Source organism: Engystomops pustulosus, chromosome 2 (genome assembly GCF_040894005.1).
Source record: "Engystomops pustulosus chromosome 2, aEngPut4.maternal, whole genome shotgun sequence".
NCBI classification, from domain to species: domain Eukaryota; kingdom Metazoa; phylum Chordata; class Amphibia; order Anura; family Leptodactylidae; genus Engystomops; species Engystomops pustulosus.
In genome coordinates this window covers 71,647,111-71,662,060 of record NC_092412.1, presented here as the reverse complement: position 1 = coordinate 71,662,060, position 14,950 = coordinate 71,647,111, and the positions used below count along the sequence as shown (strand labels likewise).

Sequence of the window (14,950 nt, the reverse complement as noted above, 5' to 3'; positions counted from 1 at the left end):
AAAACATGAAACACCGCAAAAGAAATTCAAGAATAAATCAACATACACAGAATGTCAGTATCTCATCCATACATTTCTACACCAGAAGTAAAACTTAAATATTTCTCTCCTATCAACACCATATATATAAAATAGGATTTCGTAATGTAATGTATTGAAAGGAACCTGTCATAAGGACTGAACCTAAATAACAGGTCTTGAATTTGCTATCATCTGTTTAGATTTATAGTTACCCAGTTATGAGCTTCACATTTTTGCTACTAATTTGTAGCATTTTTAAAATTTGTCTATGGTAAATGGAAATTGCATTTACAGTTTGAACATCCCACCTTTCTCACCTTTTTGGGTGAGAAGATACATTTTTTTGATGCACAAGTTAGCCCAATAATAAAGGCACCTTTATAACTTGTACAATTTACACTAGAACAATGGTAATAAATGTAGGCCTTGCCTAACATGATCACATTAGCAGCATTTACTGCAAACTGTAAAACAAGGCTAATTACCATCAGAATAATAACCTGCACAAGCTCTGCCTCCAAATAAACAAGAATTGTAAATTGTGTTACAGGCGCTGGACAAATGTCCTATTATTAAGGACCTTCTGCAAATTGCAGGCAGTTGGCAAACCTGGGATCCCTGCTTCTACAGCCAACAATTGCTGAAAATACTGTGACATGGCCATGGCATATGAATAGGCCTCTACTTAGTGCACTTTTCCATCGGATTTATACAAATAAGGCCAAAGTAAGCATTAAAAGGTTTTCTGATAGTAAAAAAATGAGGTGGCAGCTTTTGTTAAAAAAAAAAACCCATAACAAAAATTTACCTCTTTGGAGGCCACGGTTTCAGTATTAGAAATAGTGCTGTCATGCTGTCAGGGAAATAATTCATTGAATATGCATGACACCAATACCTACCAGTGGTATAACTAGAGGTTATGGAAAGGAAAGTGTTTTTTGTTTTAGGCGGGTATGCAGTGGCTACTTGAGACATAAAGAAGCCTCAGACAGCTCCAGGGCCTTGGCAAGTAATCCAAAGTAACAAAGGGTCGCGGCACTTCTTAAAAAGCAATGTATTCTTTATTTCTTCATTTTAAAATAGGCAAAACCTCTGCCATGTCCTCTGCAATTTTAAAATGAAGAAATAAAGAATACATTGCTTTTTAAGAAGTGCCGCTACCCTTTGTCACTTTGGATTACTTTCACCTGCAGTCCTGGCAGGCCACGCGCACAGCACTCTGCAGGATTGAGGATTTCCTTATGGATTGTCACCCATGTGTGAGGGCTTGCTAAAGATCCAGGTGAGCCGTGTTACTTTTTTTTTTTACCTTGGCAAGTAATTTGAATAGAGAATAAAGAACAAATAAACAATATTGTACTGCGGACTGAATTAACCCCTTATCACCGACACTAGTTTTCAGCTCAATGACCAGACTCGATTTTTCAAATCTGACACGTCTCACGATAATTGGTTATAACTTCGGAACGCTGATTTTGAGAATGTTTTCTCGTGACACATTGTACTTCATGTTAGTTATAAAATTTCAGTGATAAGTTTTGCGATTCATTCTGAAAAAAAGTGAAAATTTGGCAAAAGTTTGTAAAAATTCTTCATTTTCCAAGTTTGAAATGTTCTGCTTTCCAGATAGGAAGTAAAGCTACCCAAAAAGCTTGATAATTAACATTTACGGAATGTCTGCTTTATGTTGAGATGATATTTTATGCATCCTCTCATTTTTCTAGAATGTTATGAGGTGCAGAACTTTAGGTGCGATTTTTCTCATTTTCATGAAAATTGCCAAAACTCACATTTTGAGGGACAACTCAGTTTTCAAGTGACTTTGAAAGGCCTAAATAATAGTAAAACCACATAAATTACCCCACTATAGAAACTTCACCCCTCAACGTATGTAAAACAACTTCTATTAAGTCCATTAACCCTTTAAGTGTTTCACATGGGTTAAAACAATATGGACCTGCGATTTAGAAACAGACGCCATTCACAGCAGATTTGTATTGTCACATTGTACAACCTATAAATTTTTATTTTTTTTGGTAATGCAAACATATGAGGGCTTATTTTTTACGGGATGAGATACAATGTATAGATAATTCATTTTGGGGGTCTATAGCTTATTCATGAGATTTTATTAACTATTTCAAGGGGGACACTAACAAAATCATCAATTTTTATTTTGGATTTTTAGCATTTTTTCCCCCGCTTACCGTAACATAAAAATAATATTTTATCTTTATTCTCTGGTTCAGTACGATTGCGGTGATACCTCATTTATATAATTTTTCTTATCTTTGCTCAATTTTCCTGAGCAAAACCAATGTTGGAGAATATCGCGGCGTGTAAGGGGTTAAACACCGGTCTGGGCTGTAAGATCGACGTGCCGCCGTAGAAAGGCGTACGCGTCAGAAGAAGTACCCTTAATGACCGCCGATAGGGCGGTCATTAAGGGGTTAAAGATTAAGTTAAAAATGGTGTGCAGATGCTACACTAAGGGGGAATCTCCATCTGCAACTACTTCAGAAAGTAGATTCCAGATGGTAGATTTCCTTCAACTTTTTTAATGCTGCTGACAAAGCCATAAGGGCTCATTTACTAAGGGCCCCGTGGACCGCACTTTCGTCAGACATCCTGACGATTTCCTTTTCGCGCCGCTGGGACAGGGATTTAAAAGGGGCTCTTGGCGCACATGATCGGATTTTGGCGCAATCGCGCCGGCTTTCATGTGACACAAATCGGGAGGCGGGCCATCGGACGATCCGACGGATTTGGACAAACCGCATTAAGCATAAACTTTATCCTAAAATGTAAACAGGATAAATGTATATTATATTTTCATTGTTTAATAAATACTACACATATAGCTTGAATATCCATTATGTCTTACCGGCTTGTGTGGAGAATTTTTAACTTCTTCAAGCTTAATATCCTTTTCAGTTTTGTGCTGTTGAAATATGAAAAATAACATAATGGAAAGCATGAGCTTAAAAAAATATTAATGCAGGTTTGCCATAATTAGACACCAATTTAAAAGATAGATTAACTCCGATCGCAAGTGTTAACCCTTTAAATGCCTGCAGGGGGATTCCCTGCACGATTGGCACCCCCAAATAGTATTTGGATGGGTTCCGATTGGCACTATGTCAACCCTGGAGTCTATGCTAAGACATCAGGGCTGTCCATAGTAAATTCCTGTAAGGTCATGTCACAGACTCCTCTATGTACTTCCTGCTACAGGATGAAGCCATGTTTATGAGAGGGGAGAGCATGTCAGTTACTTGTGTAGCTGATGTCTGTGTGTCTCACAGGCAGCAGATAAAGCACAAGCAGTTGCAATACTTTACTATACATTACAAATACACATGAGCAGGGGGAGGAGAGGGGAGGGATAACAGATGTGACATCACTGTCTCTCTCCATGTGCCCAGCTTAATTTACATAATAAAGAAAATATTTTACAAATAATAATGTATGAATTAACTAGATAACGGAATCCTTCTGAGCTGCTCTACAGGTAATGGTAACAAAATTAGTTACAGAGACCTGATGTGTCATTTAACTTTTGGACACAGAGTTTACTAGAGCTATATAGGTTGCCACTGGAATACTCTTCTACTCCTCCATGACACCATTTTGCTGGTGGGAGGGATCATGCTCTGCTTCAGTATGTCACAGTAGATGTTGGGATTCACAGTTCCCTCAATGGACTAGATCTCCCCACAGCTGGCAGCACTCTTGTAGCCCAAGACCATGAGACTCCCACCACCATGCTTGACTGTAGGCAAGAAAAGCTTTAGTTTATACTCCTCGTCTAGTTGCCAACATGCACCCATGCTTGACACAGTCTGAACCAAATCAGTTAATGTTGGTCTCATCAGACCACAGGATCGATTTCCTTAGTCTGTTTGTCTTCAGCAAACTGATTGTGTATAATCTTTAGAAGAGGCTTAATTCTGGGACAAAAGCCGTGCAGACCAATTTAATGCAATGTCTGGTGTATGGTCTGAACACTGACTGCAAACCCCCCACCCCTGTAACCCCTGCAGAAATACCAGCAGCACCTCAAAAGAAAAGATAGAATGAAATATTTCCAAAAAAACACAGGGCGTAATTACTTTTTTGAGGTACTGTAGTTGCCGCATAAAGGATTTTTTTTAAATACACAATTTGCAGAGCTGATGTAGTGGGGAAAATGTTATTATAATTAGCTATTCTGCAAATGTAATTCTCCTTTGTATGCAAACCTTTGAAGTATTTAGATATTATCACTAAATATAAGCCTACAAGATGTTTATTTCAATGTTAAACAATCACAAAGACAATGTAATATGTGCAGTTTAAAACCTGCAGTGTTTATAAAGGGTACAGAACGCTGCCCAAAGCTTGAAGCTATATGTAAATACATAAAACTGATCAATGTCGTTGTTTACCTTGTGATATTTTAGCAGTTTTATTTCTGCAAAGGCTAAAGCATGTTTTATTCATTTCACAAAAACAGATCAATTGCTATTTTGTGGATCAATAAAAGGGAAATGCTTTGGTGAAACTGAAATCACTAGGCTGTTGAAGAATAATGCTATTACAGATTTGTGCCAAGCTTTTACAGATACATTTCACAATTACGTGAGTGTTGTAACACAATGTGATTCTGGTTCTAGATAAACAGGTCACTCACTGCAAAATACCGTATATACTCGAGTATAAGCCGACCCGAGTATAAGCCGAGACCCCTAATTTTAACACCAAAAAACTGTGAAAACCTATTGACTCAAGTATAAGCCGAGGGTGGGAAATGCATTGGTCACAGACCCCCCCAGTACATAGCCAGCCAGCCCCCTATAGTATACAGCCTGCCCAGCTTGCCCCCAGTAGTATACAGCCAGCCCAGCCTGCCCCCAGTAGTATACAGCCTGCCCCCAGTAGTATACAGCCTGCCCCAGCTTGCCCCCAGTAGTATACAGCCAGCCCCCAGTAGTATACAGCCTGCCCAGCTTGCCTCCATCAGTATACAGCCTGCCCAGCTTGCCCCCATCAGTATACAGCCTGCCCCCAGTAGTATACAGCCTGCCCAGCTTGCCTCCATCAGTATACAGCCTGCCCAGCTTGCCCCCAGTAGTATACAGCCTGCCCCCAGTAGTATACAGCCTGCCCAGCTTGCCTCCATCAGTATACAGCCTGCCCAGCTTGCCTCCATCAGTATACAGCCTGCCCAGCTTGCCCCCATCAGTATACAGCCTGCCCCCAGTAGTATACAGCCTGCCCAGCGTGCCCCCATCAGTATACAGCCTGCCCCCAGTAGTATACAGCCTGCCCCCAGTAGTATACAGCCTGCCCCCGGTAGCATACAGCCAGCCCAGAATTAAAAAAAACAAAACACTTATATACTCACCCTCCGGTGGCCCCGATGCGCAGCGCTGCTCCCGATGCGCATTTTTTGTGCTGAAAAACTCGGCTTATACACGAGTATATACGGTACGTGTAAAAAACTATCCTAATGATGCCACCTTTGTTATGTATCAGTTCCTTAACCACTTACTGCCAAAGCCACTTTTCACCTTCCGCCCATTTTTTTGACGTGTGATATGTGTCACTATAAGTGGTTATAACTTTGGAGCGTTTAAACATATCCGAGTGATTTTGAAATTGTTTTCTCGAGACAATTTGTAATTCATGTGTGTTGAAAAATTATGGTATGTTTTCTGTTTATTTATTTTAAAAAACTGATATTTGGTGAAAATTTGGAAAAATTCTCAAATTTCGAAATTCAAAATGTTGTACTTTTTCCACACAGTCATAACAGCAAAAAAACTTGTTAGCTAACATTAACTGAATTTTATGTCTCCATGTTTTTTTTATGCATCCTCTCATTTTTGGGGCTTTGAACTTTATGTTCGATTTTTCTGGCAATTTGGACATATAAGGGCTTATCTTCTGCAACATTAGAGGCAGTTTACAAATACTTTATTTTTATTGGTCATTAGCTGATTGATGAGATTTTATTAACTCTTTAATGTATTTAGGAAAAGAAAATCGTAAATTCTAGTTTCCTTTCTTCTTTTATTTTTTTGTGCCCATACACCGTACCTTATTATCTTTTATCTATAGATCACTATGATTATGATGATACCTTCTTTATATAGTCTATATATTTTTACAATTTTACTGAAGAAAAACTTATATAGAGTAAATCTCATTTATTTTCCTATCGCCATCTTTTTGGAGACATAACTTTAATGCTTTTTGGTTCACAGAGCTGGTTAGGGCTTATTTTTTACGTATTGAATCGTACTTTTCAGTGGTACAATTTTGAAACACATAACTTTTTTTGATCGCTTTTTAAAACATTTTTGTGAAGAGATTTTATGAAGATTTAAGGAAAATTTTAGGATACATACTCATGCATAGATGCATACTCATCTAGCATACTGCTAGAAGGCAGAACCCGGCTCCCGGAAGACACCATGCAGACCCAGGGTTGCCATGGGAGGATTTACCCACCGGCAAGCGCCGCACGGGGGGGGGGTGTTTCCGATCTTGTGTAGAAGAGGGTTAAAGCCTGCGATTGGAGGAAATTCTGATTGCGGGTGCTAGGACTGGCACTCGCTGCTTCTAGTACCAGCTTCTTTCAGGAGCCGGTGCCAGAAGCATGACATAATAGTACTGCATAATGCGGGAACGCACCTCCCTCCACGCAGTACTATTACATCAAATTAGGACCTAACGATGGGTTTGATGTGGTCCCACGTACCTCCATAGGACCCCTCGTCGCTCCATGAGAGTAATGGAGCAGACAGCCGCGCATGACCGTTCTTCTCCATTCATCTCTTTGGAGCTTACGGAGATTTCCTCATTTTCGTGATTTGTGGGGGTCTCATTACTGGATAGGGCCTAACTTGAATTTATAGGAAACCCCTTTAAAAGGAGTATTTTTCTTTCAGAAATGGAAAAATGTATACTATAGTTTGACATCTTCTCACAGCTCACCTTCACTATTCACTTCCAAAAACACAGGTGTAGATTAAATCAGGTGGGCTTTTACATGAAGTCAGGTGGACTTTGACCTAAAGCAAGGTGGGCTTTGACACTATCTTTTTTCACACATTTCCAGCAAAAACATGACACACCATTTTGTTGTAAAACTGTTGCAGTGTAAAGACCCAGCCTTACTGATGACTGTAATGATAAAACTGATCAAACTGCTGAGTTCAGTTCAGTCATTCTAGGTTTGGTCCGGAAAACCTGATTTGTTGTCAATACGCTTAAAGGACATCTACTGCCAGGTTCAAGGATTTTAAACTGAGAACACAGACATGCAGATATGTTCCTCTTCTGGCAGGATTTGCTCTTCATTATGCTTCTTATTCCCATGTTTTTAAGAAAAAAGGCTCTTAAAATTAAGCAAATGAGCCTGAGGGGCTCCAGACTCCATTAACACCTATGGAGCATGTGAAGCAGATCCTGTGAGGGGGGCACACACAAGAATGTCAGTGTAAATGGTTTACAATCCTTCATCCTGGTGGTAGATGTCCTTTAACACAGGGTAAGGACAGATTCAGTCATAATTTGCACCAAAAAAAACTGTCTGACCTTGCATCACATTTATTAAAATTTGTAGAGAGTTTTTATATACTTGTGCTAGAAAAGGGACATGGAACAGTATAAAGGTAAAGTAACCTAAGTATTTTGTCGACTAATAGGAGGTGCAAATTACGACTAGAAAGTGTTATACTGCGCCAAATTTATAATTTTACTTGCTTGTGAAAAACAGCTGAAAGTGTTTGTTTTTCACATTTTGAGGATCGGCTCTGTCTTGTGAATGTAAAAACAAATGTGGAGACCTCACAGGGGCATGGTATAAGAGAGATTCTTATTTTATTTTCTATAACATGTAGACATGTAAAATAAAGTTATCATACCGTTAGGAGAGAATTTTTAATTGCTTGCTGCAACATCCAGTCCTCATCTTCTTCCTGTTTCACTGTCTGAAAGGAAAATACCTTATAGTTTAGCAAAAGGAACATCTACAAGAGAAGGTAAGAAATTTTCTCTGTATGTCCATTCATCCTCACTATCTGTTTCTCTCATCTTCTGCATTGTCAGATAATGTGTAACAGCCTGGTCCTTTCCCGATGGGGAGAAGAACGCTTCATAATGAGTGAAATTGTACCGAAAAATCATTAACTAAATCATTAACTGAGTCACTATTTTTACCACAGTGGAAGCAGGCAGCTATTTAATACCTACCTATATTTAGGTCTAAATTTTACATGTGCACATAATATAATCCAATATTACCCAATGATGTAAATATAGCATGCATTATGGTATATTATCATTAAAGGGTTATTCCCACGAAGACAAGTTTCTTATATATACTCAGGATAACAAAATAACACATTCTCTAATTCACTGTTATTAACAAAAATACAGCATTTCACAAATATCCAACCTGTCTCTATCAGTCCTCTTGTACACAATTTCAGTTACCCCTAGACACGACCCTGTAACTTTTGACTTAGGGTCGGGGCCGCCATCTTGGATTTCTGTGTGACGGCCGTGCTTGCTGAGTTTCTGTGTCTTTCTGTTCTGAGCCTGTAGCCACGCCCCTTGCAGTACACCAGGCGCATATCTGTGAGAACAGAGATGTAGCAGTGCTGACAGTGTAAAAGTCTGTCAGCCTCTGTCTGTCATGCCTCTGTGTTATAGGCATCTCATTATCTCTCATCTGTCTCGTCTCTCTTTCTATGTGTCAGTGTGTTAGTACAATGTCATCTGTACCCTGATAATGTAACCACATTGCCACCCCACAGAACTTGATGGATAATGCAGTAATGTGTCTGCTTAGAGAGGCCCCGCCCACACCCTGGGATTTTACACTGAGCAGCCTAGGGGGTGATAGGAGCTAAAACAGCAATACAACTGAGTAAAATTGTAAAGTAAAGGGTTAAAATGATCTTTACTTTGTAAACATCACTAGGGGGTTGAAATGTGAGAATTTTCTTTCATGGGAAAACCCCTTTAAATATGTTGTCGAAATAACTGAGAAATAAACTGACCCCTAACCATGAATGCCATAGGCTGTTGTCAAGATTCAGAATCGGACATAACTCATATTATACTAAACAAAGAAATGTCTTTATAAGCTTCTATTCAGTAGGTTTTCATTTTTCGATGAGGTACAGAGGGGTGTGCTTTTATATAGATAATCATACCATTTCATGTGACAAGTTATTTGGTTGCTCCCAGTCATCACTATATTCTTGATTGTCAACCTGCAATATATATCAAACACATCATTGTTATAATCTTGGTGGGAATTTTCTAAAGGAATTAGAAGTAGTGTGAATGGTGAGATCAAAGAACACATCAGTTTGGGATTACTAACACTAGCTGCAGCTTTGTATGGTCTTTTAACGGTCACACAGACAACAGAACTAAAAGTCTCTATGGGAAGAGTCAGGAGGGAGGAGTCTGTGTAACCTCTGGACCACCGCAGGGTTGGTATGCGGCCTGCGGTGGCAGCCAAGGTACTGGGATGTGCAGGAGACAGTCCAAGCCTGGGATGACAGCAGGAACACGGAGGAACACTGGTGACGCAGGCACGGACTGAAGACACCGCTTGACTGGAACCTGGGGGGCACAGCTGGAAGCATATGGGAACGCTGGAGACAGGAGACACGGAGGTGCCTGGAAAAGCTGGAAGACAGGAGACACGGAGGCGTCTAGAAACGCTGGAAGACAGGACACACCAGGAGCGTATGGGAACGCTGGAGACAGGAGGCACGGAGGCGTATGGAAACGCTGGAAGACAGGAGCGTCTGGGAACGCTGATGGGCAAACACTTCAACAGGAACCACTGTGGAAAGCGAGGTGTGGAAACCTTGGAAGTTCCTTGTAGAATGCTGAAAATCTGGCCAGGAAGGAAGGGAGGTGCCGAATTATAAAGGCTGAGCCAGATTAGCCAGCGCCAATCAGGAGGACGCTGGCCCATTAAGGCTGGGAGAGAGCATGCGGCCTAGTCGGCAAGTCCAGGCAGCGCAAGCGTAGCACTGGGGAGAACGGATGTGCCCACGATCCACGACAAGGATCGCGGTTGCATCCGTGACAGGTCTAAACAGCTGGAAAACTTGCTTTAAGCTCAATTTAAACACAGAATTTTGGCAATCATTAAAAAAAGAAATTTCTTAGTGATATTCATGAAATGTAATAATCATGTTGTAGACTTAACCTGGAAAAAGTGTACAATTGTTTGTTGCTAACATACTTTAAGATGTGGGTGATGGGATTCAAAGGTAATTAATATCCAAGTTCTGTTTTGAATGTTAGGTAAACTTTTTGGTGGGAAGGGTTTACCATTGCCGTTAGGTCAGTTTTTTTGCCTATAAAATGGCAAAATGCGATTTTATTTAGAATGAGCAAATTCACAGAATCTTTTTTGTTTCAGATAACTTACCACAGATTTCTGGTGGTAGAAACATTTATGAAGTGGAACTTTTCATGAAGTAAATTTAGGTGCATACCCACTCCAGTCCACTGCTTTGTCTGTTTTGCTAAAAAAAATCTACAAAAACTAAACACCTTGTAAAGCAATAATAAATCTGGCATATAAAAGATAACTAAAGGGGCTTTCAGGAGGTCGTGTGCTTGCCCGGACCAGATCCCGGGTGATCACAGGTCCAGGAGGAGGAGGTTGGGTAGGGTTGAGCGCTCTTCACCCCATTTTCATCTATAGGTTGACAAGTAAGCCGTCCGACTCGGTCACAGTGCGGTGAGACACATTTACATATACTCAAAAAACACAAATACAATCCATATGTACATAGTACACTCCTCCCCTGACCCTCCCATACTAGTAAAAAAGAAAAAAAAACTCCCTCCCCCTAGCCACCCATCCTGTACATGAAATCTTAATTTATAACCAGTTATCTTTCCCGACGCCTTCCATTATGCAATATTACACATCAAAAGTCTCTTATACTGATTGGAAGCCTATCCATGCATGTGCATTTTTAAACTACCTGTGGCTTTTCTTGCCTCTATATGACATGCTTATGCTGTGTAAAAAATTTCATCCACTATATTGTGACTGTAAAATGCTGCAGGCACAGAGAATTCCACTGCCTGTGTGTCTCGACAATCTTAATATTGCTAAAATTATTTTTAGCTGCAATGAATCTTACCCATTCACTTGGTTGCCCAAAGTGTCTGTCATAGTGATGGCTTTCAGAATCAAATTGATCCAGAAATGTGTTGTTTCGCCTAGTTTAAAGTGAAAACAATAATGAATACTTTCCTTAGCTTTAAGTATTTTGAATTACGCCTTAGCTCTTTGAACAATACTTCTTTCATGCAAACATTTTTTTAAAAATGGTAACATCCCTAAAAAGGGGAGGAATAAGGTTAGGTGGAGGAAGGCAACAAAGTTATAAATGCCTATTTAAGCTCTATCTAACATTCCTTTTGGTCTTCTATACTTTAATGAGTTTTCCCATGAAAGAAAGTTCTAAATTTTTAATCCCCTAGTGATATTTACACAACTAAGATCATTTTTAACCCCTTACTTTGCAACTTTAGTCAGTTTTTTTGATCCTATCATTCCCTAAACAGCTTAGTGTAAAAATCCAGAGTGTGATTTGAGTGCAGCTGAAGACCGTGTCTATGTCTTGGGTTTGTTCTCCCCTCCTGGTACCAGGAGCCATGAAAGAGTTAATTTAAAAGTCACCTTGCAATGGGGGGGGGGGGGGGGGGTTTGAGCCCCAGATAAAAATCTCTAACAATACTATCCATGAATACAATATTAAGGTCCTGGTTGTTAGATTGGTCATAGACAGTTAGAATCACATAACCATCTATCTGCGGCCAATTTATGGACAGAATGACAGCTGATGAAGTTAAAGAAATTTAAGCTTTACTTTACTTTTCAAGAAAGCAGTTCTGAAATTTTAATAGATGTATATTGCTAAGTTAACTTAAATCCTGCCCCACACATTAAAAAAACCATGAAATAAAGTGATTAACCCCTTTAAGGAGGTAAATGTATCTATAGCTTTGAAGTGAAAGTTTTGGGCACAAAGTTATTCTGATATCCACATTCCAGTAGGCAGTCTACAAAGTTTGAGACCAAAAAGCTCTGTGTGCACATATCCTGAGGTGTCCAATGGCAGCTAAATTAGGCAGCTATTACCACCATGAGACATTTCACTGATGAGCAGACTTAATAAGAATAAAATGGGCATATTTATGCAATGAATTAACGTATTTTTGTATTAAATGAGGAAAACATGTAGGAAACACTAACAACTATTCAAATAAATGAGCCATACAAATAGAGAAAATAACAATAAACGCTACTTCAAATGTTTTGCTAGTCTTACATTGGTAGACATCAGTTGATATTATGTTTGCATGCATAAGGCGTTGTGTGATGCCAATTAACTGGTGCAATCTGTTTGCACACTTTACACAAGCAAGCACAGTTAGATTAATGTGCACAGCTTGGAAAGCAAGCTCATAGGCATTCAATAAATTGCTTTCATTATTACACTCTGGAGAGACGCTTCAAAAGCCTATAAAAGCCTAGTTTTCTGCCTGTTAGCTAAATAATTGACCTGCCTTTAAATCATCAGGAGGGAGCAATTTGCCTAAAACTAAAGATATAATAAACTATCCAGGAAAAAAATCTTTTAAAGAATACATTGTATCAAGTAAAATAAGTATATGTGGGAAATGATTACATTGTCCTGAAATCTTTGCTGGCTGTTAGTTTTGCTTCTGATTAATTAGGAATTAATTGTCACAAAATGGAAATAGTTATTTTTTTACTGCAGACTTTGCTCTTGAATATAAACTGCATATTGCAGAGTTGGAACAAATGTGTATCTCAAGCATATTCTATGTATAAAAGTGAATATACAATCATGTAATATATTATATTTAACTTAGCTCATATGTCTATGTCAACAAAAACTATCAAAACTAGAAAAATACATAAATATCTATACAGCAAATTAGCCACTTTTGAGCACAATGTGGTCCAAGGTTAATAAATAAAACTGCTTTGACCCATTCCACCCTGTGATAGACTATGTCCATATCACAGTTTCCCACGGGCAGCTTCAAAAACTGTACTGGGATGAACTTTACTGTTGGTAAATAAGGAGTGACTAAGAGTAAACTGGATGGAGATTTTGGTGGACAGGCCACCATAACCTATTTAGAGGGAAACACAGGTAATTTAGCAGGTAAAGGGAACATGTCAGCAGAAGTTGACCTGATAAACCACTACCAGTATGTCCCAAAGCAGCTTAACACCTTTGAGATCGTGTTTGTTTTATAACCTAGTGCAGTGGCATCATCCAGAACATAATTTTTGAAGTGAGATGTAAATTGGTTGTATAAAGTCAAGGAGGCGGAGAGTTTAACACTTAAGTCAAGTTCTCTCTTCTTCAGAAAGTCTCCTTTACTGTAATTGATGGTCCTGCATCCAGAGACATCACCTTGAACCTTGAAAGAACCTTCAAACAAAAAAAAAACCTAGAAGGTGTAATGCTGTTTGACAATATACTGGTATTGATTTATTAGGCTAGTTGCTCATGACAGGTTCCCTTTAAAGTACAACTGTAAAGTATAAAAAACTTTTGGCTATCTCTGAACTAAGCAAAAATTGGCAATTTTCTAATTTACTACAATTAACAGCTGTTTTGCAGCTAGAAGAGGCTTTACCTTGCCCACAGGGTAATCTCCATTTGCCGCACTTTCTGGTTGCCATAAGAACTGTATAGTACAACTAGAGACGACAGGTGGCTAGTTGGGAGGGGTTGTAGGGCCTGTAGTGATGGCACAAGCATGTGACTCATCACATGTTTCAGGTCAGCCAATTACAAACAAGTTGCCCTGCATCATTTGAAATTACTTCGTTTAATGCAAAGGACTTTCTGTGATGTCACGAACATGTGACTCATCACATGCTTCAGATTGGCCAATTACAAACATGCTGTCCTGTGGGATGAGCTGTTTCACAACCTTAAAGTGCTCACCCACATCAGGAATAGCTGAATCAGAATCTAATGTTACATATACGAGAGGTAGCTCTGGATAGGAAGAAGCCAGCAGCATGATACAGGTATCATTACAATTGTTCTCAAAGGTCTCCAGCTGTACTAACACTATTTTTTTGAGTAACTCTACAGTTACGCTTTAATTATGACTAAAGATGTACTAACAGTGTCATGGGGGTTACCCTCTGTATCTGGTGGGCAGCTGCGAAGGATTTATTTCTAAGCTAGGTAGGATCTACTATAAATATAAATATTCCGCAGCATGCAAACTTTAACCTTTGGATTCTCTTTTTCTCATCGGATTCTCTTCTGAATCAGTACTATTTGCCTACTATAGTATAGTGCTTAATAAGCTTCGGTGTAGTTTGTCTATCTGGAGCCTGGTATCTTTGATACTTTGAATGTATTTTGAATACCCATTTGCCTAGTGATTTTGTACTGCGTTCGTCCTCTTGCCCATGACCCGTATCTGGGGACTATCTATCTCTGTTTGTATTGTCTTGTCTTTGTCTCTAAGTTTTGCTCTTTGGGGCAGGAAAGTGACATGGAATAGTTGTCTACTCACCATCTTGCCAGGCAAATAGGCAGGGGCTGCTGGGAAGGGGATTTAGTCTCAGGGAAAACCTTCTCTGTCTATGTCTCCAGTCTGTTTCTACACCCTGCATAACTATGCTCATATTTGATCAAGATTTTAAAATAAACAGATTGCTTTTTGGCAGATATAAGCTACAGTGATATTGTTACAATATAGTGCCCCCTGTAAGGTACTAGGCGGATTTAATACCCATTTGCCTGCAGTAGTGTGCAATCTCACATCTAGACTGTTCATGTTGCTGATTTTAAGAATTTGTAAGTAGCACTAATCCAATCAAATT

The 14,950-nt window shown here is 39.3% G+C and overlaps 1 protein-coding gene across 1 annotated transcript in view; it reads right to left on the bottom strand.

Annotated features, from left to right (window-relative positions):
* EPSTI1 (epithelial stromal interaction 1) overlaps window positions 1-14,950 on the bottom strand; it is a 73,940-nt gene that overhangs the window by 14,964 nt on the left and 44,026 nt on the right. Inside the window, exons 7-10 of the mRNA XM_072135267.1 lie at window positions 11,199-11,277; window positions 9,231-9,290; window positions 7,935-8,000; window positions 2,906-2,962 (exon numbers count right to left, since the gene is read on the bottom strand). Coding sequence (XP_071991368.1) covers window positions 2,906-2,962; window positions 7,935-8,000; window positions 9,231-9,290; window positions 11,199-11,277 — 262 coding nt within the window. The remainder of the gene's footprint in view (window positions 1-2,905; window positions 2,963-7,934; window positions 8,001-9,230; window positions 9,291-11,198; window positions 11,278-14,950) is intronic.